The sequence below is a fragment of the Felis catus genome, chromosome B3, assembly GCF_018350175.1.
Source record: "Felis catus isolate Fca126 chromosome B3, F.catus_Fca126_mat1.0, whole genome shotgun sequence".
In the NCBI taxonomy this organism is placed as follows: Eukaryota; Metazoa; Chordata; class Mammalia; order Carnivora; family Felidae; genus Felis; species Felis catus.
Genome location: NC_058373.1, coordinates 121,853,333 through 121,881,265, shown reverse-complemented (window position 1 = coordinate 121,881,265; position 27,933 = coordinate 121,853,333). Strand labels below are relative to the sequence as shown.

Genomic DNA, 27,933 nt, shown 5'->3' with positions numbered 1-27,933 from the left:
CAGCTCTGGAGGAGGCAGGGTGAGGGAGAGGGTGGGAAGAGTGGTGTGGGCTGTGGCTCAGAATAACTGGAAGGAGGGTGTTTGGCAAGCCTCCCCTCCTCTCCCCACCTTCATGCCAGTCTCACAGATCCCCTATTGGGAGTCACTGGCCTTTAGTGCTGCCAGGGAGGCAGCATTAAAGCATGAACTGCAAATGGTGGGTCTGTGACCTGAGAGCACATGCACATTATAACATATACTCTGAGCCAAACAGCCATGACCAGACCCCTGGGCTGGTCTCTCCCTGGGGCCTCTTGGGAGGGGCCCTTTCCTTCATTGTCATTAAGTCAGCATCTGCTAAGCTCTCAGACAACAGTGTGCCCAAACAGCAAACCCAGACAGACTATGGTGACAAGAACAAGCAGATCTTGTAGGTGGAGAAGACCTAATGAACTCTAGGGGGGGGGGGGGGTGAGGGGGTAGGGGGGTGGCTGAATTTCAAGGGTCTGTAGGGCCGCTTGCCGATGCCAAGGCACTGGATTCTCTCTCACAGCTTCTACCTCTTCCACCCTCTGGCTTACGGGATGGTTGGTCCCCTAGCCCAGGATCCCCGAAGTCCCATGGCAGGACTAAGGTGGCTTGAATCATGGGACTTTTGAGGCTACTGCAAGGACTTCAGCCTGAGTCCAGGAACTTTCTGGGCATAGCCAGCTGTGCAGCCAGCCCTTGGACCCTCCCAGCTGCGGGCGAAGCTGCCCGAGGAGCCTGAGGAATTCTGCTGCCTTCCAGGACCGAGCTCTGGGGGCACACCCGGAACTTAACCCAACACAAGGGAGAGCCGCGGCTCTCTCTGCAGAGGTCCCACCACTGGGAATGGCCCAGCAATAGAGGACACCACCTCTCTGGTCTGTTTCCCCAAGTGTGCAACATAAGGAGGGATGTGTGTGGGGGTGTGAGGGTACATGTGCCCATATACCTGTGGAATATAGACTGTGACTGTGGACAGCTGAGTGTCATAAACTCAAGAAATAGTCCAGGGCTACAGTAGTATTTTCTGGTATTTTCCTTCACACTGGATTTGGTTTGAAAGTAAGACCATCATAAATTCTCTGACCTCCAAGAAGGCTGAGCTCACCGACCCCACTCTGGGATATCACCAAGGCCAGAGCAGACGGGACTGTCCACGCTGCGCCGCTCTCCTCCCAACAAACAGAGCGGAGCACCTCTGGGCTGGAGGGCCGGCCTCCCAGCTGCTTCCTGGGTGGCAGCTGCTGGGAAGTCTCCGGAGCAAGGCAGCTGAGAGCTCACCAGCCCTGGCTTCCTCACTCTCAGAGTATTACGTGATGTCTTGTGGGAGGAATGGCACCCTATCCTGGGCTGCTCTGTGTTCGCAGGGCCTGCTTGCCAGAGGTGTTTCTTGCTACTGTCCTTTTCCCTCTGCATCCAGCCTGGCTGCGCCAGTGGGGCAGATGCACTCTCCTGATGGCTGGGAGAGCCTTTGGGGCCCCTTTCTTAGCAGCCGAGGGTGATGGGCAGCAGGGCAGGGATCTGTGGTGCCGGGCTGGGGTCCCAGTAGGCCGTGTGGCCCGTCCGGATTGATGTCCCTGTCACTCATGAGGTGTTCCTTTTACTTCTCTAGTCTTCCCCTGCTGACACCCCATTTCCATTTCATTCCCCTTTCTCTGTGTCACTGTTTCACTAATCTCTTTCCCCAAGGACCCAGAGCACCTAGAAATGCAGCAAAGCTTCTACTCTCTGCCACTTTAAAGCCCAAGGAAGAAGCTCAGAGCTAGCTGTTCCTTTCACTTCTTCCCCAAATAGAAGAGATTAAGGAAACCCTTGGGTGAGAACCGAACCAGCCCAAGGCCAGCTCCTCAGCCTGCCTCCCTCCCGCCAGTACATGACAGAGTATTTTGTCTCGGAGGGCTGTGATGCTTCCAGGTTTAATGATGAGGCTCTGCCACACTTCATCTTCCCTCCTCTGTAGCCCCCACCAATTCTGACAGGGTCAGAGCTCTTTAGAGCATCTCTGGGAGGCGGTTGCCACGGAGACTGGAAATTGGTCCCAGGGACAGACTGTGCTACCTACTGGGAGGTGGGGAGGGAAGCTTCTGGCCATCCTTAGCCGTTCGGACCAGCCATCATTAATGTTAATAGAGGAAATGCAGCAATGTCAAAAGCAAGGCAGGTTTGTTAATTAGATCTGGGGTGTGATGACCTCCCTCTCCCAGGGCTGCAGCCCTTTTGACTTCCCCTGGCAGGAAGTGCTGCCTGTGTGCTGAGTCTGGGCTGTGTGCTTAATTGCATTTCTGGAAGGAAAGAACAGGGATGGAGAACCTCTGCTTGCGCTTTCCACCGCACCGCTGTCTCTCCTCCCCAAAGGCAGAGAGTTGGTTTCTTCTGAGCTGGGTGGGGACAGCCATTTGGGTGGGCTCTCCTGCCCACCCAGGGTGAGGGCAGGAATCTGCGCTTGCCTCTCAGCTAAGAGCACTGGCCTGATGACAACTGGGAGGTGGCCGTTGTTCCTTTGCACCTTCTTCTTTCCTAATAGGAACTTGTTGGAAGGGAGGAACCCTGAAGGAGCCAGAGGGGCAGCCACTCTGGGGGAGGGTGGGGAATGAGAAAGCTCAGCCAGCTTCCTCCCCGTGGCTCCCTCCTCGTTTGGCCACACTGGGAATGAAGGGTTCCTCCGTCTCTTCTACTGTGTTCCAAGGATGAGAGGATTGCTTGCTCACTCCCCCCGCTTCCTCTTAGCCCAGATGAACAGACCTTTCTCTGGGGACGAGGCTGTGCGGGTGGACGCAGCTGCAAGTGTTCAGGTTCTGTTGTTGGCAGATGCTGGGGAGAGGGGCTGTCGGGGTGGTGCCCTGAGTATGAGCTCCAGTGCCCAGGAATCGGCGGAAATGTGATCTGCCCCACAAACTTGCTGGTGGAGGAAGAAGATGTTTGTGAGCACAACCTCCAGCCAGCTTCTTGAGCCACGATTTTATATTAAAAAAAGGTTTCCACAGATAATCAGAGGCCGTTTACTTTTGTAATAAATAGCCCTTGTTTTGAAAGCCATGGTGTTCTTGTTGTACTTAATTGAACCTGACTTTCCCTCGGGCTCCCAGAAAGAGAAGAATGTTTTGGGGGCAAGAACCATTCCACCGTGTCCCGGTGTCTGAGGCCATTCTAATTTCAGCAAAGGCCCTGGCTGGGCAGGTGAGCCCCGTCACCCCGAGGGACATTGGGGCCCTCCCACATACAAGGTTACTTGAGTAACGAGGGCTGTTCTTTTATTTAAACTTGTCCCAAAATAAGTCGGAAGCTGGGCTGTTTCTCTGGTAACCTGCCACCCAGTAGGGCAAGGAGAGTGGAGAGTAAGAGTGTCCATGTCTGAGACAGCCACACAGCCCAGCACTGTAGCAGCTGCCATTGTGCTCGCCAGAGGCCCCGTCTCGCAGGGGTCTTCTGTCATCGGGAGTGATGGCGAGCGTCCCAAGGAGGTGAGCGCTGGTGTGTGGGGGGCAGTGGGTGGAAGAGGAGAGGAGTGGCACTGCCCTGTGAGGTGCAGGCGGCCTGACTCCCCCTCCCCCCTGAGACAAGAGGGGCTGGAGGAGGCGGGGAGGGGGACGTGCAGAGCTTCAGGGGAGGGAAGACGCCGAGTCCAGGCAAGTTAGGAAGGGACCAAACACACTTGACCGGCATAGCTTAGTTTACTGAGCACCGACACATCAGTGACACTTCATCCTCATAAAGGCACAGTGAAGTCAGTGCTGCTTTTGTCTCCATTCTACCCATGAGAGATTAAATTATTTGCCTCAACTCTTGTGATTAGTCAATATCAGGGCCAGGACTGGACACCAAGTTGGGCTTTTTCTGTTTCTCCGGCTTCGTCCTGGGATAGAAGCACCTTCCCAGAACAACAGACAACCCTGGGTCCCGGGGGAGAAGGCCTGGACTCAGCTCAGAGGTGTCCACGTTTAGCACGTTCCTTTGTGCATTCTGCTTAACACATCCACAGTGCACCCGGGGCCCAGTGTTTCCTGGTGCACCCAGACCAGTGGTTTTCTGGGAGGGGAAAAAAGGCCTGGTGGGTAGCACTTGCCAATTTCCATGGTGTACATATTCTCACCATGGCCCATTTCAGGCTAGCAACCTGACGTGACTAGATGAGAATCTGGAAAGATCAGTGCACACCATCGGCTCTCCGAGGCGATCTAAGAGCCAGTTCCAGTATACCAGTACCAGTACACCAGTCAGGAACCACTGACCCAAACCCAGTGACCTTGGTTTGGTCTGAACTACGGATAGAGCTCTTGGTCATGGTCCATTAAAGTGAAGGGGCAGAGGAGCACAGAGGTCCAGAGAACAGGAGTCAGACTTGAGGGCAACTCCTGGCCCCACCGCTTACAGCCATGTGATCTTGGGCTAGTTACCGAACCCCTGGGCTTCTGTTTCCTCAACGGTATAACCAGATTGAAACAAATGGTACCTTCTTGGCAGAGACAGTGTGAAGACAAGGAGTAAATGACGCAAAGAGCCTTGCACAGAGTTGGGACAGGAGTGCTCCATGAATGCCAGCTCTGTCACTGTCTACTGTTGACAGTCCACTCAGTGACAGCACTGGCTCTAGGACAGCACTCAGCTCTCCTCTGTTAGCACCTCCTGCCTGAGTCATGGCAGATGCCAGGCAAGGAGGGGAGATCCTGGGAACTTCTGATACAGACTCAGACCTTCTGTCTCCTGGAACCTCCTCTCCCCTCTCTCCCGCTGGCCCTGCAGAGGCCCAGCTAGTTTCTCCAGCCTTTTCTCCCAGGGAAGCAGGGATTACAGTGCACTTAGCAACCCTTCTCCTGGCTCTAGAATTCTAGGCAGAGTGAGTGCTGACTCTACCACTTACCAGCTAAAACCATTAACTGCCATGAACTAACTTATTAGGCCCAGACACTTTCTCCCAAAGGAGAAAGGAAGCAAGAAGTTCTCAAGTAGAGACTGTCGCCAGGAAATGCAGACTGGGTAGAGTGGGAAACCTTAGATAAGCCAGGTGGCCTGCACAGAGCTCAGAACATCTGGGCACTGAAAGGTGAAGCTCACCAGAGACATAATATGGCCTTCTCCCCCCTGACCTGCTGACCTGGCTGTAGGGTCATGGGATACTGAATGAGAAATCTAGTCCCCGATCTCAGACTCTTTAGGACACAAGCTAGGCCTTCTAGCCTGGCTCTCCTGCTCAGCCCAGAGACCCCAGAGATGTGTGGGGAGGTGGGGAAGAGAGGAATGGGATGCACCCCCACAAACTCCTGGGCATGGAGCCTCAGGCTATTCGTGACCACTGGCCCTGAGCACTGCCTTGTGTCCATGGAACGAAAGGAGGTGGGCCAAAAGGCCCCTAGAGACCTCACTACTCAACCCCCTTACCGTATGCTGAGGACACTGAAAGAGAAGTAGGCAGTCAGGCTGGGAGGAGCTGGGCTCTGAGACTGGAAATGATGAAAGATAAACGAGGGTTTTGCCCTGCAAAGCCCGGGCCACTCACACTGGGGTGGGACCGGGGGAACTTTGGAGCTTGAAAGAGAGAGGCTCAGGCCTGGCAAGAGGTCAGCTTCACACTCTGAATGGCAAGCAAGAGATCGCACTACCTGAACTTCAAGTTAGAGAATGAAGTAGTACTTCCGTTTAAATTTTTTGAGTCTATTGAAAGTCGTGGAATAGCATGTTGGCACTTAACTCCCTCAATGTCCAGGTATTGCAGTGGTCACTCCCGCTGCACCCCAGACCTGGCCCTGGCCAGCAGAGCCGGGGTTAGAACTGGAGCTCACAGATTGCTAAAGATGATCTCAAGAACACCCAGCCCTGCCTGGAAATGGCTGCAGTCTCGGCCCTGTCCCTAAGGCTGAGAGCCCTGGTGGCCCCCAATGTGCAGGGATGGGGAGTGCGGATGCCTCAGACCCAGAGCTAGGGCAGAGAGCCTCTCCAGCCTGGGCCTGGTCACACAGGCAGGTGCTGGGCGTCCCCTGGTCCGATTTCCAGGCGGAAGGAAGGAGAACCTGTGCCAAGGGGGACAAAGTCTAATGCCTCCGGGTAGCGCTTGAGGGAAGCTTGTGGAGAGAGGGCACATGCAGAGCCTCCTAAGGTGATCAAGTTCAACTGGGTGCCCTAACCATTAAGTGGTGAAATCATCACCAGTTTCCAGATGAAAACCTGAGGCCCAGAGAGGCTCGACGTTTTCTGTTAAGCTCTGACGCCCAGGCATTTCCCAGGCCACCAGGTCGTCCCTGGCCACAGCCGGTTGCCCAGAGATGAGCGCCTTGACGGACGGAGGAGGGCGGGGGCCGCGGTTGCTTTAAAGCGCCCCAGCCGGGCGGCGCGGGGCGGGGCGCTCTCGGAGCCTCGGGGCGCGCAGGGCGCTGCGGGCCGGAGCGGGGTCCCCGGAAGCGCCAGCCCGGCGGGCACGGCGGGGCGCCTCCACCTAGGGCGGGGAAGGAGCGGCGGCTACACCCCGCCCGGCTGAGGCGCGGGGGCCGTAGGGGGTGCGGAGTGGCCCGCGTCGCCGCGGAGATGGCGCGGCACGTGCGGTGACGGTGCCCGCGCCCCGAGGGTCCCAGCCTCGCGCCCCGCGTCCCCGGGCCAGCATGGAGCGCCCGGAGCCCGAGCTGATCCGGCAGAGCTGGCGGGCGGTGAGCCGCAGCCCGCTGGAGCATGGCACCGTGCTGTTCGCCAGGTGAGGGTTCCCCGAGCGCCCCGGGGGTGCGGGTGGCGGGGTGCCTCGCCAGAAACGGGCTCCTGGCGGCTGCACCGGCGCCGGAGGAGGAAAGATTGGCCCTCTGCCTCGGCGGCGCCGGGGCGCTTCCAGAAGTGCGCCAAAGGAGCGAGCGCGGCGACGGGTGGCGCAGCCCCTCCTGCGCTTCCCCGGGCGGTGGGCGCAGCCGTGGGGGGGGGGTGGGGGGCTCCCCGGGGACGGGCGGCTGTCCTCCCCTGCGGATCTCCTTACACTCTGGCCAGCGGGCTCTGCTCCCCGCGCTGCGCCCTCTCCCTGGCTCTGTTCCTGAGTGTTCCTTCCTTGGGTGGTGCCTGAGGGGTGCCCCGAGGGCCCGTGAGGGGAGGGTGTGCCTGGCTCCCAGAGGGCAGGCACTGGCCAGGCCCTAGGAGTGCACACTTCAGGCCGCCAACAGAAGGATAAACCTTTCGGAGGAAAGGACCAGGCTGGGAGGAGAGAACAGCCAGGGAGGGGACCATACACGCCCACGTCTCACCTCTGGGGAGAGGAGGAAGGGGTTGCCCAGACCCAAGGGCACGGAGGCCAGTCTTCAACCTTACCTCGAGAGTCTCTAGGTAACCCCTCTGTCATCACCAGAGCCAATGCTCTGTCACCATGGTTTTTCAGGAGCCTTGGCTCCCAAAGCCAGCCCGGAACTTCTGAGGAGGCTTTTGCAAACCACCACCTCCCCCCCACCACACACACACCAACAAAAAGGGAAAAGGGGAGCCCTCTGTGGCTCTGCTGCTTCTAAGCTGTGTGACCATAAGCAAGTTACTTAGAGTCTCTGTGCTGTAAGCCTGGGATAACAGTCATACCTACTGCTTAGGATCGTGAGGGATACAGAAGTTAACTACATGTAAAGTACTCAATGACCAGTAGGTGTAAGGAATTCTCAGTAGTACGGCTATCATCATCACTGGCCCAAGCCCCTCCAGACATGATGAGACTCAGACGTTCTGACCCAAGAGTGGAAGAGAGAGAGACAGAGACAGAGAGAAGGGCTTTCCTATTTGAGGACCCCTCCCTGTCCCAGCCCTCTGAACTGTTTATGGAGGGGCTTCTCAGTGCTGGGTCCTGTGAGAGGCCTAGAGACTCACTGAGGATGCCCCTCAGAGCCGGTGGAGGAGGAGGGAAAGGAGCACTGGCAAAGATGGCAAAGGGGTCAGTGCCCGGTTGGTGGGTGTGTTCTAGGTTTCGGCTGAATCCCTGCACACACACCCCCCCCCCCCCGCCACTGCTGGGCAGCTAGGGCTCGCGGAGCCGGGGGGGCCTGTAGGGACTGACACCTGGGCCTCCCCCCCACAGGCTGTTTGACCTGGAGCCTGACCTGCTGCCCCTCTTCCAGTACAACTGCCGCCAGTTCTCCAGCCCAGAGGACTGCCTGTCCTCCCCCGAGTTCCTGGACCACATCAGGAAGGTGAGACAAGGCAGAGCGGCCTCTGAGATCCTGCAGAACGCCTTCCTGGGAGAGAATGAGAGACTTGGGATAGGGAAAGTTCCTCCTGCCCTGGCCTGGTCTCATTCCCCTCCTGCTGCTCCCCCATGCCAGGGGCATCTGCTCCTTGCCTTCTGTGCTGAGCCGGGCAGAGTCTGGGGCACCCTGTGCTCAGCCAGCTGGTCCCAGCCCCACCCTTGCCCTCAGCCTTGTCCCTGGCTCCTGAGGGTGGTGTCGGCACTGATCCACTAGGGCCATCTGCCCATGACAACCAAGCTGGGGTTCCCCTTAGAGGCTTGTGACTCTCACAGTGCCTCAGTTTCTCTTTGTCCAGGGTGGACAGCACCATCCAGCTGCCAAGTTTAGGGCTTTGAGACCCTTAGAGGAGAGGAGCTGCCTTCACAGTATAACATTAGTAGTTTGGCCACTGTTGAGTACTTCCTGCATGCAAGCTCAGATTGCCTTGCACTCCCTTCCTCCCTCCCTCCCTCCCTTCCTTCCTTCCTTCCTTCCTTCCTTCCTTCCTTCCTTCCTCCCTCCCTCCCTCCCTTCCTCCCTTCCTTCCTTCCTCCCTCCCTTCCTTCCTTCCTTCCTTCCTCCTTCCCTCCCTTCCTTCCTCCCTTCCTTCCTTCCTCCCTCCCTCCCTTCCTTCCTCCCTTCCTTCCTTCCTCCCTCCCTTCCTTCCTTCCTTCCTTCCTCCTTCCCTCCCTTCCCTGCTTCCTTCTTTCCTCCCTTCCCTCCTTCCTTCCTTCCTTCCCCCTTCCCTTCCTTCCTCCCTTCCCTTCTTCCTTCCTTCCTTCCTCCTTCCCTCCCTTCCCTCCTTCCTTCTTTCCTTCCTTCCTTCCTTCCTTCCTTCCTTCCTTCCTTCCTTCCCCCTTTCCTTCCTTCCTTCCTTCCTTCCTTCCTTCCTTCCTTCCTTCCCTCCTTCCTTCTTTCCTCCCTTCCCTCCTTCCTTCCTCCCTTCCCTTCTTCCTTCCTTCCTTCCTCCTTCCCTCCCTTCCCTCCTTCCTTCTTTCCTTCCTTCCTTCCTCCTTCCCTTCCTTCCTTCCTCCTTCCCTCCCTTCCTTCCTCCCTTCCTTCCTTCCTCCTTCCCTCCCTTCCTTCCTCCCTTCCTTCCTTCCTCCTTCCCTCCCTTCCTTCCTCCCTTCCTTCCTTCCTCCTTCCCTCCCTTCCTTCCTCCCTTCCTTCCTTCCTCCTTCCCTCCCTTCCTTCCTCCCTTCCTTCCTCCTTCCCTCCCTTCCTTCCTCCCTCCCTTCCCTCCTCCCTCCCTTCCCTCCTTTCTTCCTCCCTCCCTCTCTTCCTTTCTTTCTTCCTCCTTTGATTTCTTCCTTTTCTTTCTTTTTAAAACATTTTATTATTTATTTTTAAGTAATCAATACACCCAACATGGGGCTCAAACTTACAACCCCAAGATCAAGAGTCGCACCTTCTACCATCTGAGCCAGCCAGGTGCCCTGATTGCCTTACATTTCTGATCCTGGAAAACTGAGGGTCCTGGTGACCTCTCTTACTTCTGGTTGGAACCCCCACCTAGACTGTGGTTGTGAACAGGTGGCACTGCTCTGACCTCTCTGATTCACTGCTCCTCTGCCTTGGCAGGTGATGTTCGTGATTGACACTGCGGTGACCAATGTAGAGGACCTGTCCTCGCTGGAGGAGTACCTTGCTGGTCTGGGCAAGAAGCACCGTGCCGTGGGTGTGAAGTTCAGCTCCTTCTCGGTGGGTAATGGGGCTCTCCTCTCTCTGGAGCTCCTGACCTGAGGCCACCACTCTCCCTGTCCTCCCTGCCCACCTGTTCTCTCTCCCCATTCCATACCCTGAGATGACTAGGGCTGGGGGCCTGCATCTGTGTCTCCCCCGGCACTGCCTTGACCTCTCTGAGCCTCCAATTCTTCTTCCGTGGTGTGGCTTCTCTTAGAACCGTGGAAACTTAAGGAGCCTTTGGGATTTGCCAGTCTGCCCGGTTTCCTATCACTGTGTATAAAACCATCCCAAGCAAACGATTTCTGGGTTCGGCGGGGCCGTGCTTTTGCTCCGCAGGGTGGGGCTGGAGCCACTCATGTACCGCACTCAGCCGAGAGCACGGCTGGGGCTGGTGCATCCAAGTTGGCCTGTCATCCTTTGGGGCCTCTTTCCCTGTGGTGTCTCGTTATCCTGTGGTGTCTCGTTATCGGTGGCCTAGCTGAGCTTCCTCGCAGAGCGGCAGCTGAGTTCCAAGAGGGCAGAACCCCGACGTGCCAGGACACTTCCTGCCTCCGCTTGCAGCCCCCTTGGTAACTAACGCCCATTGGCCAAAGCCAGGCACGCGATGAGCTCAGGCTCCAGCTGGAGGGACCCCACTCAGGGGGCGTGAATCCTTGAAGTGTGATTCACTGGGGGCCACGGACGTGACAGCCTACCCCATAGTCCAGTCACCTTGCCAGATGGCCAGCCCACTGAGGAAGGGACCACGCTGACCTTGGCCTCTCTAACTAGAGCACTGGTGCGGTGCCTGGTCTTTAGTGGATATTCTGTAAACATTTGTGGAATAAGTAAGCGATATTTTGTTATGGTTAATAACAAACAAGAGCCATTATTATTCTTGAAGGCTCACTGTGTACAGATGCTGTGCTAAGGGCTCTTTATAGATGGTCTCATTTAATCATGCCAGCAATCTGGTAAGTAGGAACTTTTACTTTCCCTGTTTTACTGATGAAGCAACTGAGGCTCAGGTTGTAAAACTTGCTTGAAGCCACACAGCTCATAAATGGTGGAATCAGGAAGTGAACGCAGGTCTGTCTGGTTGCAGAGTCTGGGATCTTAATACCGTGAGTGCTGCCGTGCAGAGGAGGAAACTGAGTCCTGGGGGCAGTGACTTTGCTTGGTCTGAGCTGGGGGTCCCAGGCAACCATGGGATGGTTACAAGGCTGAGTGGAATGAAATGCTTGGTTCACTATAAGGCCTCACATTTAAGGGAAAAGGGGACCCGATGTGGCACCCAAGGATTGGGGCAGAATCTTGCTTGGGAAGCATGGACCCTGTGCAGGAGAAAAGAAAGGTCCGGGCCTCAGTTTTCTCACCTGTGGAATGGAACGATGCCTTCCTGCCTTCAGGAATGACAAGGTGCCGCTTGCCTCTGCAGACGGTGGGTGAGTCCCTGCTCTACATGCTGGAGAAGTGCCTGGGCCCTGCGTTCACACCAGCCATGCGGGCCGCCTGGAGCCAGCTCTACGGGGCCGTGGTACAGGCCATGAGTCGAGGCTGGGATGGCGAGTAAGAGGCAGCCCCTGGCCAGCAGCCCCCACCTGGAGGCCCCCATCTGTCTGTGTCTGTCTGTTGCTCTGTGTCTGTCGTAGCCCAGCTCCCCTTAGGCCTCCTTGCACCTAGGCCCTTGTCCCCTTGACCACCCTGGAGAGGTGATGGAGCAGGGCTGGGTCTCAGTCCTCCTCATCTCTGACTGCAGACAGGGGTGGCTTTTCCTTCAAGAAGGGGCTTCTGGATTTCCTTGTGTCCCCAGTAGCTTTTCCCTGCCTGCCTTTTCCCCCCTCTAGCATCCCCTCCTCTGCTAAGAGAGGAGCAATGTTTGGGTCACAGAGGTGGCACGGGGCTGGGAAGGTGGAGATCTTTGAGAGCATGGGCTCTGGTCGTCCATCCTTCTCAGGTGAGCTGGGCCAAGCAGGGAGTGGGTGGCTGAGTTTCGGGCACCTTCCCATTTTGCCTGCTTTCCATTCTTCTCTCTCCCAGGGGTGTCTGCCTTTCATAAGTAAACAAGAGGGACCATTTTAGCCTTCATGGTGGAATGACAGGTGGTAGGGGCAGGTGATCAAGAGAACTGCTGGGGAAGGGAGAGCTGACCTGGGTCTGTGATGGGCTCAGCGGGGTCCCAGGGGCCTGCTTAGATGTCACGTGACAGAGTAGTTTTTCTTTTGCTGTTTCCAGTTCCCTCCTTCAGTGCTGCTGCTGGGAGCTCCTTTAGTACCACTCTGTAGAAGCCAGCTAGCCAGCCAGGGCGGGGTGGGGCTGGGGAAGGGCACGGAAGGAGGGGGATTTCATTCCAAAGAGGCCTGAGTTCTGGTGGCTGTTCCTCACCGCCCCACCCCAGCAGGGCTGGGTCTCACCTGCCCCGCGCTGCCTCTCTGATGCTACCCACGTGCCGGGCACAGCTCCCCACGTTTAATAGCTGGTGTGTGTCTGTACTTAGGCTGCGACAGAAGAGAAAGCAGCAGGGGAGGCCCTCTGCCCTTGCCCAAGCTGTCTGCACTTTTACCTTTTGCTCTGTGCTGTGGTTGTATAAACTCGTGAGGAATAAACCTGTTCTGTGTGCCTCTCTGACCTGCTGGGACTGGTCTTTTCTTGGGTGTCAGCTTGTGGCCAGATGAAGCTGTAAGGTGGGGGATCTAGGGCAGGGTGGGAGGATGGGGTCAGGAGGGCCAAGGCCAGAGAGTGGATATAAAAGAAAGGAGAGGCTTGGGGAAGGCAAGAAGCCAATGGCAGAGATGGACCTAGGGGTCTGTGATGGAAACTGGCTGGCAGGGCACCAAATTCGGTTCCTCTTCCTCTTAGGTACACAGCCAGACTACATTTCCCAGCCTCCTTTGCAAACAGGTGGGGCATGTGACCTAGTTCTGACCAACGGAATGTGTGGACCTGTGTGCCACTTCTAGACCTGGTCCTCCCAGACTCCTGCAAGTTCCTCTGTGCTCTGTCATCTCCCTGCCAGCCCGATGGAGATCTTACAGTGACCTTGAGGGCCATGTGTTGATTGTGGCAGAGCCACAAGATGGAAGGAGCCCGGGTCCCCGAATTGCTGCTTGGAGGAGAGCACCCACTAATCGGAAGTGCCTGGTAGGGCCAAGGAACTTCTCCATCCTGTGGAGCAAGGGCCCATTTTAAATTTTACAGGAAAGAGACAGAAACATCTATTGTGTTTGTGCCATTATGTATTTGGGGTTGTTTTGTTACAACATGCACCCACACTAATCCAGAGTCTGAAGCAGTTCACTGGTCAGGGGTCTGAGAGCCCACCTCGTAAGGGACAAAGTGAGGCCAGGGATAGGAATGGGCCAGGCACCAGGACAGCAGCAAAGGGCACCAAAGACTCACAGGGTCCCTGAGGAAAACTTCTAGAGCCTTCCTGGTTGGGCAGGTGCCAATCCCAGGGTGGGCTTTTTTAAGGAGATTGAATGGGTTTGCCTGCAGTGCACCTTGGAGTTGAAGAGCCGGTGTGAGAATGTGTGAGTGTGTGCGAGTATGTGTGTGGTCAGGAAGAGTGAGCAGATGGGGGTAGAGACCCAGCCAGGAACGTGCAGCAGCATTAAGAGTGGGCATGATGGGGCACTTGGGTGGCTCAGTTGGCCGGGTGACTGACTCTTAGTTTTAGCTCAAGTCGTGATCTCATGGTGTATCTCACCCAGCATCGGGCTCTGCACTGACAGCACGGAGCCTGCTTGGGATTCTCTCTCTCCCTTTCTCTCTCTCTGTCCCTCCCCTGCTCTCTGTTTCTCTCTCTTAAAAAAGATAAATAAACATTTTTAATTTGTTTTAAACGTTTATTCATTTTTTGATAGGGACAGAGCGTGAGTGGGGGAGGGGCAGAGAGAGACGGAGACACAGAATCCGAAGAAGGCTCCAGGCTCTGAGCGGTCAGCACAGAGCCTGATGCGGGGCTCCAACTCACGGACCGCGAGATCATGACCTGAGCCGAAGTCGGCCGCTTAACCGACTGAGCCACCCAGGCGCCCCTCTCTTTCTCTTTTTAATGTTTATTTTTGAGAAAGAGCAAGCTGGGGAGGAGAAGAGAGAGGAAGACAGCACCCTAAGCAGGCTCCAGGCTCTGAGCGGTCAGCACAGAACCCGACGCGGGGCTCAAACTCACAAACCGCGAGATCATGACCCGAGCTGAAGTCGGACGCTTAACCGACGGAGCCACCCAGGTGCCCCTAAATAAACATTTTTAAAAAACAAAGAGTGGGTATCATGTGAACAGCCTCGTGGGGCCCCGGGGCTAGGCTGTGAACAGTTGGAGGGGCTCCGCTTGGGCCCACTGCCCTTGCCCTGAGGCTTCGGTTTTCTCCGCCACGACCAATGTTGCTGGTGCCCGCAGGGCCTCTCTAGCTCCCGGCTGGGGCCTCGTTTTGGATAAGCTCTGGTGACCCAGCCTGCCAGGCTGTGTGATTGCAGACATGGTCTGGAGCATGCGGGGGATGCTTTTCTCCCTATGGCGCCAAAAGCATTTTTTCTCGAGCCCCAAAGGCTCCAGTGAGAGAAGGCCTCCTTCCCGAGACCTGACAGCTGAGACTCAGGCAGCCAGGCTCCTGAATGCTTGTCTGGGGTGACCTGCCTCTGGAAAGGCCGAACACCCTCCTTTGACCTGGGTCTTGAGCCATTGTAAGCATGGGCGCGTTCACCTCTCTTGAAGGCTGCCTTTCTACTTGTGTGTGCACGCACGCACGCAAGTGTGGGTGTGTACATGTGAGTGTGCGTGCCTTTGAGCGTGCGTGCATGTGGGATGGGGGGTGGTTCCTTCTTCCTCTGTGCCAGTCTCGGCCCTGAACCCTCTCTCTCCGGTATTCTTCCGCATTCTCCCAGCCACCTCCCATCTTCTACAAGGAGCCAGCCCTCCCTCGGCCCCTTCCCACTCCAGCTACTGCCCTGCATCTCTACTTCCTTTGATAGCAAAACTCTACAGGAGTGTCTTTCCTCGCTGTTTTCATTTCCTCACGCCTATGAGAGAATGGGAGCCTCCTTCACCCAGGCTCTCGTCCCCGCCCCTGATCTGCTACCACCAAGGTCACCCAGGACCTCCGTCCTGCCCAGTTCAGAGGTTGAGTCCCACTCCTCACCTTGCTCTTCGGCTCAGTAGCCCTTTGAAGAGTTGATCACTCCTTCATTTTAAATTTTTTATTATGGGGGCGCCTGGGTGGCTCAGTCAATTAAGCTTCTGACTTCAGCTCCGGTCATGATCTCGCGGTTCGTGAGTTCGAGCCCCGCGTCGGGCTCTGTGCTGACAGCTCGGAGCCTGGGGCTGCTTCAGATTCTGTGTCTCCCTCTCTCTCTGCCCCTCCCCTGCTCACACTCTGTCTCTCTCTCTCAAAAATAAACACCAAAAAAAAAAAATTTTTTTTAATTTTTTATTATGGAAAAATATAACATGCACAAAAACCTGAGCCTAGTGCATCTCTGTGTACCTCAGCCAGCATCCGTGTGAGCAGCTCAAGATCTCCCCCACCTCTTTTGTTCTCCTGGAAAGTTTTTTTCAATAATGATAATAAAAAAAAAAACTTTAGAGAGAGAGAGCGCACGAGTTGGGGAGAGGAGCAGATGGAGAGAGGATCTGAAGCAGGCTCCACACTCAGCGGGGGAACCCGAGGCGGCTCAATCCCATGACCCGGGGATCGTGACCAAAGCCAAAATCAAGGGTCAGCGGCTCAACTGACTACGCCACCCAGGCGCCCTCTGCTGGAAAGTTTTAAAGCAAATCTAAGACTTCATGCCGTTGTAAAGTCTTCCATAGGGACATCTAGCTGATTCCCTTTCCGCTTTAATCCTCGCCATCAGCATACCTATAGAGATGAGCAGTGTCTCCTCAACATTGCCTAATGCCCAGTCTGCGTTCAGATTTCCCTGATGTCTTTCTGCAGGTGGTTTATTCAGTCAAGGGCCACACATTGCATCTGGTTGTGTCTCTTAAACTTTCCCTCCCCTCTCCCTTCCCCCCACGCCTTTGATGTGTGGGAGAAACCAGTTCACTTGTCCAGTGGCATTTCCAGCATTCTGACTTGGCTGATGCCTCCTCAGGGCGTCTTTGAACTCACTCCCCTCTGCCCTGTATTCACTGTCAAGTGTGGTTAGTGCTGGGGCTCCCTGCTTACTTTCTGAATCCCTTCCTTTCCTTGGATTCCGGATGCCAGGGTTTCCTAGTTTTCCTCCTTTGTCATTCTTCATTCTCCCTGTGGACCCCCCTCTCATCTCCCTCGGACCTCCCCTTAGCTCCTGCCCAGGTCTCAGCCAGTCCCATGCTTTAAACACCTAGATGCTGATGACTCTGGGTTGCATCTCCAGCCTAATGCCCCCCACTCCAGACCCCGGTATCCAGACCCTTGCCCAATGTCCCTACTAGGCATTTCAAACGTAACACAACCAAAGTAGAGCCTGGTATTTTCCCTGCACCTTCCAGCATCCTCTGCCTTGGTAAACCAGTTTACCCAGCTGTTCAGGCAGAAGAACTGGGAGCCCTCCTCACTTCCTTGCTTTCTCTCAGACACCACATCTAATCCATCCATGAATCCTCACACCTGTTCCGAACTTCTCCATCTCTCTCCTCGCTCCCTGCCTCGTTCTTGTTGGAGCTACCATGCCACATCTCCTGGATGCTTCCAACAGAGCCCCAACAGGTTTTCACCTCCACCTTGTTCTCACCCAGAGGCTGCAGTGATTGCTTCAGAACCTTAGGTGATCACATCCCCCTCCCCATCCCCACCCCCAGCTTGGAAACTTCCAGTAGCCTCCACATCACGGGGATAAAGCCCAGGGTCCTGCTGCCCTCTCAGATATGGCCTCACTCTGCTGTGTGCCCTGACCCCCCACCCCCACCCCCGCTGCCCCAGGGCCCTGTATTTGTTCCCGGGCCCGATCGGCCCAGCACCCCCTTCATGCAGCCCCCACATGCCTCATCCCCAGAAAAGCTCGTTCCAGATCCTTCCCGTCTACAGTCACTCCCCTCCTTCTCCAGCTTTGTGTTTTCTTCAAAGCCCTTGCCCCTACCTGACACCCACCATATACATTGGCTTATCGCACTTATAATCTATTGCAAACAAAACGGGAAGACTTTGGGCTCTGTGTTTAGAGGAGAGAGAAGAGGTGATTCTTCAGACCCTTGGTGAAGGGGACAGGGTAGCCGGAAGGGACCCTTGAGGCCCCATGTGTGTCTCTCCAGCCCAAACAACAGTTACAAAGTAAGATGATTATAATGGAAGTTGTGTGGGCACTGGGTATTAATGGCTTATAAGACAGAAGGCAAACGTTGGGTCTGTTGATTACCTACCTGTTGCCTGATATTTGAGCTCCCCGGAGGCAGTGTGAGGGGAGGAGCGGCCACTCAGCCTGTGGTTTTGTACTTATGTACAGGTTGGGGGCCCCCTACTTCCTCCCCAAGGCGAGAGACAGTGTGAGGTGCTTAGACCAGTTTCCCTTCCTCCAGGGGTGTTAGGCTGTGATTATTTTCCCCACCCACAAGAGCGTTGCCCACTCAACCCTCCTCGACACTGGAGTCCCTGGTGAGCTTTTGTAAAATAGGAGTGCCTGGGCCCCATCCCAGATTTGTTTAGGGATGGGACCTGGACACTGGGATTGTTTAAAATCTCCCAGGAGATTCTCATTTGCAGCCGAGATAGAGAACCCCAGCATTTGAGGCTGGAGATATGCTGGGCAGCTATGGGTTGTCAAGGCCCAGGGGCCACCCGATGTTTAGAAAACAGCTCTATTGAGAAAACTGTGCACTGCCTTCCCATAAGCCAGGCTCCTCCATCCCCGCCACACCACCGCCCCCAGGGCCTGCCCCAGAGTGGACTTAGAAACCTGGCTCTGGACAGCTTGGAGTGTTCTCGGGACAGAACTGAGCTACCCCCAGCACGACGGGATTAGGTGGTGGGGAGCCAGCCCTGGAGGTGCCTGAAACCACCCCAAGGGTTGGCCTCCGGGCACAGCCTCTTGGAGCCCAGTGCCCTTCTGCTTCCTCCCCAGCCCCACAGAGTGCAGCGTGACAGTCAGGTGCTCCAGTGCCCTGTTGGGCAGAGTCCTGTCAGACTGGGATCCTGGGCCTCCCTGGCACCTGGCCTCCCTCTTGGCCTCTGCCCCAGTCCCACTCCAGCCCAGCTATATGGACCTCCTGGGCCTCCAGTGCTCCTGGCGTGCTGGAGAAGACTGACCAATTCCATTGTCAGGGACTTGACATGCTTGGGGCTAGAACCCGCCCTCTGTAGCTTGCCTATCTGTGTCTTTGTCTCTCCCTGAGCAAAGTCCCCCGAAAGGTCTGCTGAACCAAGGGATGGCCCAGGGCCTGTGATCTGGGGGACCCTGGAGGCTGCTGGCCCCTGGGAGGAGACCCTGAGGGGCAGCTGTTGTGGCAGGGCTTTGAGGATCCTAGGAAAAGGCCCCTGGTCCTCCAGCAGCCATCAGCCCACCTCTGTCTCCAGGCCTCAGGGCACAGCCCCTGCCACCCAGCCACGGTGGCCTTCATGTGTCTCTCTCCTCTGAAGCAGCCCTGCGGCTCTCATCTGACCTGACTTGGAAAAGAATTGCTTTGGGGTGAGAAGGGTCAAGGGAGTGGGCCCTGGCCCTATGCCCAGGCTCATGCCAGTGGGGCACTTCGAACCCATGCCCGTCAATGGACTACGAAAGCTTGAGGAGAGGGTCTAGTGATGGGGGCTGGGGAGCAGCCTGAGATTGTCCTGTGTATTCACAGGGAGCAGTGAGGGAGGAAGCCTCCCCTGCAGCCCCACTCGGTCTGCTGAGTCTGCTCTACTCACTAGTAAGGCAGAGTAGTGTCCCCTACCCCTATTTTCTGGTGATGTGACCAGCCTAGGGTCACGGCTGGAGGAAAGGCCAGAACTTTGGTCTCCCGGGCCAGGACACACTCCCCAGAGCAGGGACGTTTTCCCCAACTTACTGCGGGTCCAACATAGCAAGCATAACTAGCCTTTGCTACAGGGTGTTTCTTATCCCGTTCGGGCCTGACCTGGCAGCCGCACATACCTCCCCGAGGCCCGCCTCTCCTCCACTTCCCCCTGCCCTTGTGCTGCGGGCTGAGACCCAGCACGGGCCTGAGCCTTGTCTGCCACTTTTTCTGGTGGCCTCCTCCTGAAATCTTCATCTTTTCAAGCCCAGCAGCAAGTCCGGCCAGCGACCCACTGAGGGGCCCAGCACTCACCCTGGGGCTTCTGCTGCCCAGGAGAAGCCTGTTCCAACAGCCGCATGGTAGCTGGAGGACCAGGAAGTCCTCTGCTGCTGCCCGGGGGGCTCTGAGAGCACTCACAGCAGAATGAGTGAGGCAGAGCCACTTCCTGTCTCTCCAGCAGACCAGGAGGCACTTGCCAGGCCTTCCCTGTGAGGACAGGGGCCTGGGAAGGCTTCAGGGGCTAAAGCCATGAAGGTACGGTGCTCCAGCCTGGCAGCCATAGGGAGGTTCATCCCTTAGCATCTCCGGCTCTTTCAGGACGGGGGACACCCTGCTGGGCCGGTCCAATGCAGAGGTACAGGCCAGCAGAGGTTGGGAGAACTTGTTTATTCAAGGCACAATCATAGCATTAATAACGAGAAGTTTCGGCATTCTGGCACATTCCTTTAGTGGTGGTGGCCAAGGGAAGTCCACACCGCGCACCGGGGTCCCCAGAGGATGCAATGCTGCTGATAGGCACTTTGCTTCCAGAAGCATCTGAGGAAGAGGCAGGCAGGCATGGAGCTACTCTAGGCCCAGTGGGGCATTTCTTAGAGGCTCTAGGCAATCCTGGGTTCCCTCGGAGGCAGCCCCCTCCAGAAAGAATCAAGTCTGAGAGGTGGTGCTTGGGTGGAAGGATGGAGAAGGGCGGCTGGGAAGTGGGCTGTGGGGTGGGGTGAGATAGTGATGGGTGGAGGCCAAGGGTGGGCCGAGAGGGCAGGCCAGAGGGGAGGTGCCTGGAGAGGGCCTGGATGTGATGCGTAGGCCCTAAGGAGCCAGAGCACGCCCATCCCACCCTCACAGTGACTGTGGAGGCTGAGCGGCTGTGTGTGTGTCAGGGTGGGGCCGAGGGTGCCGGCCAGTTGCCCTGGGTCTCCAGGAAGTGTCGAGAAGTGAATGGATTCTGGAGCTTCCCCAACATTTGCACCACCTTCTCTCAGAACCAGCTGCACTTGGCCCAAATGCAGAGGGGGGAACCCCCAGCCACGCTGCCATGTAATTTGCTGGGACCCTTCCATATGCAGCATCCATACACTGCCAGGTGGGCAGGGGGAAGACAGAAGAGGGACAGTGGCAGAAGCGGCAGGAATAACCCAGCAGGGACTGCAGGGTTGGGGGGCAGGCGCCCAGCAAGCAGTGCCCGGTGAACGTGAGCCTGCAGGCCAGCTTCTGGCAGGAAAGCCACACGCACACCAAATACACCTTCTGGGGACCGGAGGGCCTGGAGCTGGCCACCTCCCATGGCATGGGCAGATCTCCCTGTTGGGAAAGGCCCCTTCTCCTTGTTGGCTGGTGAAATGCTAGGAGGGGACCCTGAGGGGCCTGGGTTCAGGAGGGACTGGCTGGGTATAATTTCCTCCTTATTCCTAGCCGGACAAGGAGTGGGAGAGACTGCCGACTCGCCAGCTGACCCAAGCTCTCTGGAAAGATCCTTCATGCCAAGTCTGGGCCAAGCCCCGGGGGTATGGCAATGTTTGTCTCTTGAGCGCTATTTCTCCTCTGGTGAAGCCTGGAGCTTCTACAGCTGAGATGTGGGCACAGGCGGAAGAGGGACAAGACCGAGGTGGTCTGAGTTCAGGGCCGCCCGTGTGCCTGGGAGGTGGTGGGAAATGCCCGGGGGAGGCGAGCTTGGGGCCTCCTTTCGGCAGGTTGGCCACATGGACCCAGACCTTTGCAGGAGGGAACTCAGGAGAGTTCCAGACCACGTAGACCCCGCTCAGCTTAGCTCCTTTTGGTCCCTGAGGCCTCAGCTGGGCCCTGTCTGTATCCTAACATGCTGCACTGCCTGGTGGTCCTGATGGGGGCCTGTCCCCAGAGGCAGAGGTCTGTACCCCCGACTGTGGCAAAGGGGACAGGTGTCACCAGCATTGTTCCTACTCAGGATTTGGTTCCTCCAGGTCTCGGGTGGTGGCAGCTCTGGGAAGGAGGCCTCCACCAGATAAGGGCTTCTCTATGGAGGACACAGCCCCACTCCCACCCCATCCCCAGCAGGGTATGGGCAGTGTCTGGGCCAGGACCATATCGGAGGCCATTTGAGTGGTCTTCAGTCCAGCATGCAGGTGGCCCCAAGAGAGGAAGGGTCCTACTCAGAGGCCAGGGAATGGCCGTCGCCTTCCATTTGAAGCATGGACTTCTCACCCCAAGCTGCTGCCCACCTTGGTTATGCTGGGGGCTCAGGCACTCAGTTTGGTATGAGGCAGGAGCAGCTCTCAGTGGCCACATCCTTGACCTTGAGGGTCCTCTCATTAGGCCTGGGGCTTGGGGAAGCTGTATCTGGTTTCCCATAACCCAGTATTTTGGGACAGCACCCCTCTCCATGAATTCTGCCTCTGCCCCTCCCACCTCATAGTAACCAGCCAAGGTTGCCTTCATCAAAATGCACACAGGTCCCGTTTAATGAGCCCCGAGTGATCGTGTCCCAGCTGCCCTTGCGAGAATAGAAAGGATAAGGGTCTCCACCCTGCTGCTCCTGGGGATGTCTGCCGAGGGGCAGAGGAATAGGACAGGTCTCCACTGCCTCCCCTCAGGTCTATGGTCTCAGCTGCCGCATGCCCCAGGTGCGTGCAGAAACTTCTCTTTACAGATCCCCACGCTGGGGATGTCATTGATGAGGCTTAGCACAAATACCTGGGCTTCCTCAGACCGCAGGGGAGGGACTGGAGTAGGGGTGGGGGATGGCGTAGGAGCAGCGGTGGAAGCTCCTTGGCAGGGCAGCTGGTGAAAGCGTGGAGAGGACCCTGAAGAGTCTTCGGTGGGTTTCCTTCTGCCTCCTCCCTTATGCACACCTTCTCCATTTCGACCCCAGCAAGGTCCCTTAGCCTGTAGTCTCTGTGCCCAGGGCTTTGGCGGCTGTTCCCAAGACGTGGCGCTGCCCGTATCCTGCATCCCATCCCGGGGGCCCTCGGCACTGCCCTCTGCACTGCCCGGCACCTTCCATTCTAGCTGGTCAGCAGGTTTGGGTCTCCATGTGGCCAACACCCAGGGCGCAGGTGTCTCTGTTGGGGCCTTCCCAGAGTCTGCGGGAGGTAGTGGGGAGGTCCGGGTGGCCCTCCTGCCTCCCCACTACTCGCCGGGCCCTCCCCTGGCCGCTGCTCCCGCTGGAGTCGCCAGGTGGAGGCCTCCGGTCCTGGTCAGTGGTACTGGCTCTGGCCCTCTAGTTCCAGCCCGTCCTGGAACTGAGCGGAACCCAGCTCGCTCGCAAAGCCCCTCACACTGCTCTCCTCTTCTCCCTCCTCAGGCTGTCTGTTCATGGTGCCGTAGGTGTGCCGAGCAGGGGAGGAGGCAGGGGACAGGTTCATCTCCGGCTCCTGCAGCACAGTAGCCACGTACAGCTGCTTGGGACAGAGAGGGGAGAAAGAGCTAAGGTCACATCTGGGGCCACGCCCTGGGCACGCCATTGCCCTCAAGCCCTACCCCCAGAGCTTCTGCCTCTCTGGACCCACGAGCCAGAGCCACGAGCCACGGATCCTTTCTTCTACCCCAGCAGCCGGGGGCCTGGCCGTCCCCACCTGCTGAGGGGCCCTTAACCATTTAATGAGCCATTATAACTCGGAGGGTGAGTTAGTGCAGGCCTCCTAGCTCCCAGCCCACTGCTCCTCCAGTGCAGCCCCATTCATTGTTGGTTCCAGGTCAGGCTGACCCTGGAGAGAGAGGATGTGAGGCTCCCCTCTGCTGGGGTCTGGAGAGACCCCACGCCCGGGCTAGCGTACTTTCCAATACAGCTTACGAGGCATGTCCATACCCGCCGTGGCGCGGATCACCAGCTGGCCTGGGAATCAGGATTTGGAACAGATTGCTACCTGAGGTCTTACAAACTGTGTCTGTGACACCCAGGAATGGTCCCAGAAATGCACAGGAGGGCAGCAGAATAGAAAAACAGGAAGTACTAGGGACAGAGCTGTTTGTCATCCTTCGAAGTGGCTTTTAAACCAACTCCTTATTTTGAAAACAGGTAATTATGGGACAGAATTAAACCTTTCCTGTGTATTCATTTCAGTGAAACCAAAACACCCTGATGGATTGTTCCGTAGGAAGAATCTAGATACTTGTATAATGCCAAAGCAAACCCCCTGTAAACCTTTTGGTCATAAGGGGTAAGATGGTAACTGAACAATGGAAGAGGCCAGCTGTGATCCTCCTAACCTGGGAGTAACCAGTGTCATAAGTGGGAATAAATGGGATGTTACGTGTCTCCTGGTGTGGTGCACGGCACCACCTAGAATGTGTTTTAGCCCCTAAGGCTGAATTTGAACCTGTCCAGCCTTTGGATCTAACTAGTTTTCAGGAAATACAGGAGACCGTAAAACCCGTTATAAGACATCAGGAAGAAATACCCAGAAATATCCAGAAGGTGGGATATTCTGCAGGATAACCGGCTTGGAGTCTCTGACAAGTCGCAAGAAAGAGCCTGGGCTAAAATACGAGAGACGTGCACAGGCACCAGATTAATCTAGCACAGAGATCGGATTGGATCTTGATTTGGACATGTTGTAAAAGATATTTCTGGAACACTTGGGACAACTTGAATATGGACTGGGTCTTGGAAGACACAGAAATGTATATATATGGAAAGATGGAGCTTGTTAACTAAAAATGCAGATTATAAAAGAGTATGTACAGTATTATTTCAGTTTAGCAAAATTTATACATATACTCGGAAGAATATTTGCTAAATTATCAGCAGTCATCTCTGGGTGGTGGGAATATGAACTTATTTTCTTATTTTTGCTTATCTGCTTTTGCCCATAATTACCTGCAATGTTCATATGCTACTTGCTTATCATGAAAGATTAAAAAAAAATCAATTCCAGTAATGTTTTTTAAAGCCCAGGCTTTAGAGTGCGACCGACCTGGTTCAAACTTTGTTCTGTGACTTCCTTGCTCAGGAATGCCCTGGCGTCTAAATTAAATGATCTTTTGAGCCTCAGTCTCCCCATTTATAAAATGAGGAAGAAAACACCTACTATGTGGGTGTATCATAAAGATTAGGAGCGTTAACAGCGAAGTGTCAGGTTCCTAAGAAGACTTCAATAACCGATTGCTAACAATATTCCAGAGGGCTCATCTTGGGAGGACCCCCGAGGGGAGATGCTATGCGAAGCAACTTCCCGTCGCCTCCCAGAGGAAATGTGCCCCTCTATGCAGGAGTTTTTCCCAGTGTGAGACAGACCTGCAGTTCTGTGCACGGGGGGTGGGCACGTCCACCACTGTTGTGTCTGTGTACTTTTCCCCAACTCTGCCACGACTAAAGAGTCTCCTCTCCCACTGGGTCCTGCCACCCACGCTACACTTCCACCAGGCCCAAAACCCTTCAGGTGCTCAAACGCTCCAGATTCTCTCTTCTGGGCCTTTGCACAGGCTGCTCCTCTTCCTCAAATGCCCTTCCCCCACAACGTATTCCACCTAGCAACCCCTTCTCCCATTCCCGGACTTGGATTAGATGTTCCCTCCTCCGGGAAGCCTTCCCTGAGTGCCTAGGCTCAGGCTGGCTGGTGCCCTTCTTCAGTGCTCCTCCAAGGCACCCTGGCATCGGGGCATGGGACAACCCGGTACCCAGCTCAGTGCGTGCATCGGTGGCCCCACATCTACACCTGTGGCAGGGACATGGGTGAGTGCTCAGGCCCCTCCAGGCTGAGCCACGACGTGGGAGCCAAGGCCCAGCCAGCCAGAGCCCTGCATTCTGAGTCGGCCTTATCTCTTCACAGGCTGATGGGCTCACTCACGTGGTGCCACCCCTGCCTTACCATTCAGCGCGGGCCTCCAATAGCTCCCTGCAGCTCTGCGCAGCTCTGCCTGGCATCTGTGCCCTTGGAGGCAGCCTTCGGTCCTGAGGCCGAGCCCCAGCACGTCCCTGCGTCTACACGACTGAGCTCGCTGTGGCTGGGTTCGCCCTGACCTTTCTCTTCCTCTCTGAGATGCTTTCAGGGTTTGTCTTGCTTCTTCTATCTTCCCAGCTCTTCAGCCAGGGCCATGGCAACAGTTTGACCTGGGCCAAGTCCTGCTGTGTCAGGGGAGGGCGCCCAGGGGCCCCCCCGTCTCCTCCCCAACACCCGGGGAGGGCACTAAATGCCAGTGGCCCCCGCCCCTGCTGCTGGAGTAGCCCACTCCTACAGGTACCCCCCTCCTGACCTGTCCCCCGGGGTGAAGGCACTGACTCACAAGGGAGGTGGGTGTGGAGGTGCTGCTGCTTGGCTCCATGTCAAACACGGTCTCCATCTCCTCCTCGGGCTGCAGCAGTGGGGAGAGATGTGGAGGGTCACACAGTGGGGGTGTCTGCCCTCTGCCCACTCCCTCCCCGAATCTGCGCCTGGGCCTCTTGCTCCCCCGGAATGCAACTCATCTTCTGTTTTCCATGACCTACAGCCCAGCTGGTAGGGCTGAAGCCCAGGGGGACAGAAAGAGGACCGGGATGCTGGGTGACCCTTCCAGAATATTCCATTCCCAAGGACCATAATGGGGGGGGAAGTAAGGAGAGTTGGCATTGGGGTTCAAAGATGAGCCTGCTTTGACTCTAGTAAAAGCCTTGGCTTCAACGGTCTCTTCTTTCCTCCTGGGGTTTCCCCCTCGATCTTGCGACCAGTCTGAGATCACGGTCTAGGTCCTCTGCCACCTTCCTTCCCTAGAGTGGACACCTGGGCAACCAGATCACATGGCATCGTTGTATCGGGAAGACAGGGCCAGAGGCATCGTCCACTCTGGTTCCTCACTGGCATGGCACTGGAGCCGGGGGTTGGAGGAGGCCGGGTAGAGAGGGTGGTGGGGGTCTGAGTTCAGGGCCCCCAGGTATAAGGTCACTATAGGCAAAAGGATCCTCTTCCAAGAGGCTTGTTCCTCTAACTCAGCAGGATACCAGAACTTTAGCTTACTTTCTTCTCTTTCTATAACTTCATTTTAAAAGGACACAATTTACTATTATGAACAGAAAACCTGAGTTAGTTGAAAATAAGCAGAAATATAAGTAAATGTGAGCCAATAGAAAAACGGGTAACCATGAAAAATAACAAATGTTTTGGTCCCTGGAAATCATTCTAGCACACCGTACTGACACGCCGCTCTGGGCACAGACCCTTGTTGGCAGGGTGCTCAGCGGGCAGGGATTGGCTCCCGTCTCTAATGATGAGGCTGACCCCACTGGCAATGAGCCAAAGGAGTCACGGGCTCCCAGAGAGCCAGGCCTCAACTTCAACAGCCTGGGGCTCCTCAAAGTGTGCTGACGATTCCCCTTCCCTCTTCATCGTCCTTCTCCATGCCCCACGCTCCTGTCCTTCTCCCCATCCTCTCTCTCTCAAGCCTCCATCCTTGGAGTGGCACTCACAGCTCAGTGGCCCGACAGGCTCACATTGTAGGCGGGATGTGCCAGCAGCCCGCTGTTTGGAGGGGGCGGCAGAAGGGAGAGGAGGAGAGGACGGTTGTCTTTTAAAACTCCGCAGAGTTTGCGGGGGGCCCGGCACCGGGGCTGGCTCACGGGCACACACCCATGCACGCTGAGCTTGCACACCCCGTCATCGGAAAGGCAAGGACCTTTGTCTCCGTGGTGCTGTGGGTGCCCAGGTCAGGAGTAGCCCAGCCGTGTCTCCAGGGGCCGGGGAGCATGAAGAGAGGAAAGCGAGGGCAACTCACCTCATAGTAAGATACCGTCCGGAGCTTCCCCAGAAGAGTGCTAAGGCAGGCAACTACCATGGAAATAATGAGTGTGGAAAGGGAGAAGAAGGTGATGTTGTGGAGCGAACCTGCCAAGGAGAAGACAAGGCCATGGGGCTCCGTGCTTGAGGACGGGAGCTGCGGGCAGGAGTCTGCCAGCCGAGGTCCTGGGTCACTAGGGGCCACCCCAGCGCCTCTATGGGGGCAGAGAGGCCCCTGCCCCAATTTTCTTCCTAGCAACTGGGGTCAATGAGCCTGACCCACGAGACCATCTCTCGGTGCCATCTGACCAGTTTAGAATTTGGCATCTTATGGATTCCATGAAAAAAATTTAATTGCCTTAAGTATCCACTCAAGTGTCCATTAAACACGTCCTTCTCGACCCATCAGCTCACCTCCCACATCACAGTCCCTGGGCAGTATCTCTGAGCTACTCGCTCATGCCACTGCCCACAAACACGACCTCTGACCCACGCCTGTCTTTGTGAGCTCCTGGCGTGCTCAGTTATCTCTGCTAACGGCACAGAAGAGCAATCCAGAATTTAAGTCGCTGACATTTTGCTTAGGGATATTTGGTAACTTTTTTTTTTTTTTTTTACCAGCTTTCTACAGAAGTGAAGATTAAAAATCAGTCTTTACAGTCAGAGGCTAACACGTAGTGATGCTTATCATCGTGTTTCTCTAACAGCAAAAGTGGCAAAGAGCTTCGGTATCCAACAATGGAGAGCTGACTGAAACGGGTAGAATTTAATGCAGCTGCTCAAAGTCACGTGCTCCAACAGTATTGCAGTAACGCAGGAAATTGTTCAGAACAGTACGCTGAGCGATGAAAGAACGTTATAAAACAGAAATCACAATTTTGCAAAGTAAGACTAAACCAGTAAACTCCCTCCTGTTCTGCCCTCTCCCCCAAAATATGCCCAGAGAATGAGGTCTGAGAGCAGCAGACGTCAGGCCCTGGATGAGATTATGGGTCATTCCAATTTTGATAATGTAATCTTTTACAGTTAGGGGAAAAATTCTTTAAAAACTGAAGTCCGCTGGGCGGTGGGGAAAGGCTGGGGGATAAGACACTGGGAATGGACAACAAATGGATAATTCACACAAATTTAATTGTCATAAGTATCCGCTCAAGTGCCCATTAAACATGTCCTTCTCGACCCGTCAGCTCAAAGGAACCTGTGATTTCCATTTTATAACGTTCAGGTCCTGTATCCTGAG

General features: G+C 55.9%; 3 protein-coding genes across 24 annotated transcripts in view; 2 read left to right on the top strand and 1 right to left on the bottom strand.

Annotated features, from left to right (window-relative positions):
• The window catches only part of POMT2 (protein O-mannosyltransferase 2), a 43,705-nt gene extending 40,667 nt beyond the window's left edge, over window positions 1-3,038 (top strand). For all 5 annotated transcript variants that reach the window (XM_045060310.1, XM_003987863.4, XM_045060312.1 and 2 more), the window contains one exon: window positions 533-3,038. In XM_045060310.1, the coding sequence (XP_044916245.1) occupies window positions 533-638 (106 nt within the window). In that variant the 3' untranslated portion in view covers window positions 639-3,038. The remainder of the gene's footprint in view (window positions 1-532) is intronic.
• A 3,364-nt stretch (window positions 3,039-6,402) lies between these two features.
• NGB (neuroglobin) lies at window positions 6,403-12,470 on the top strand. The gene is made up of 4 exons (XM_023255897.2): window positions 6,403-6,685; window positions 8,030-8,141; window positions 9,759-9,878; window positions 11,281-12,470. Exons 1-4 carry the CDS (start codon window positions 6,597-6,599, stop codon window positions 11,413-11,415), a joined length of 456 nt encoding a protein of 151 aa, XP_023111665.1. The 5' UTR covers window positions 6,403-6,596; the 3' UTR covers window positions 11,416-12,470.
• A 6,934-nt stretch (window positions 12,471-19,404) lies between these two features.
• The window catches only part of TMEM63C (transmembrane protein 63C), a 129,627-nt gene continuing 121,098 nt past the window's right edge, over window positions 19,405-27,933 (bottom strand). For 13 of the 18 annotated variants that reach the window (XM_019833359.2, XM_045060300.1, XM_045060301.1 and 10 more), the window contains 3 exons: window positions 26,692-26,801; window positions 25,231-25,299; window positions 19,405-22,406 (listed from right to left, as the gene is read on the bottom strand). In XM_019833359.2, coding sequence (XP_019688918.1) covers window positions 22,203-22,406; window positions 25,231-25,299; window positions 26,692-26,801 — 383 coding nt within the window. In that variant the 3' untranslated portion in view covers window positions 19,405-22,202. Of the gene's footprint in view, window positions 22,407-24,815; window positions 25,058-25,230; window positions 25,300-26,691; window positions 26,802-26,822; window positions 27,532-27,933 lie in introns of those variants that run through there. The other 5 variants (XR_006599831.1, XR_006599832.1, XR_006599833.1 and 2 more) reach the window with 5 other exon arrangements.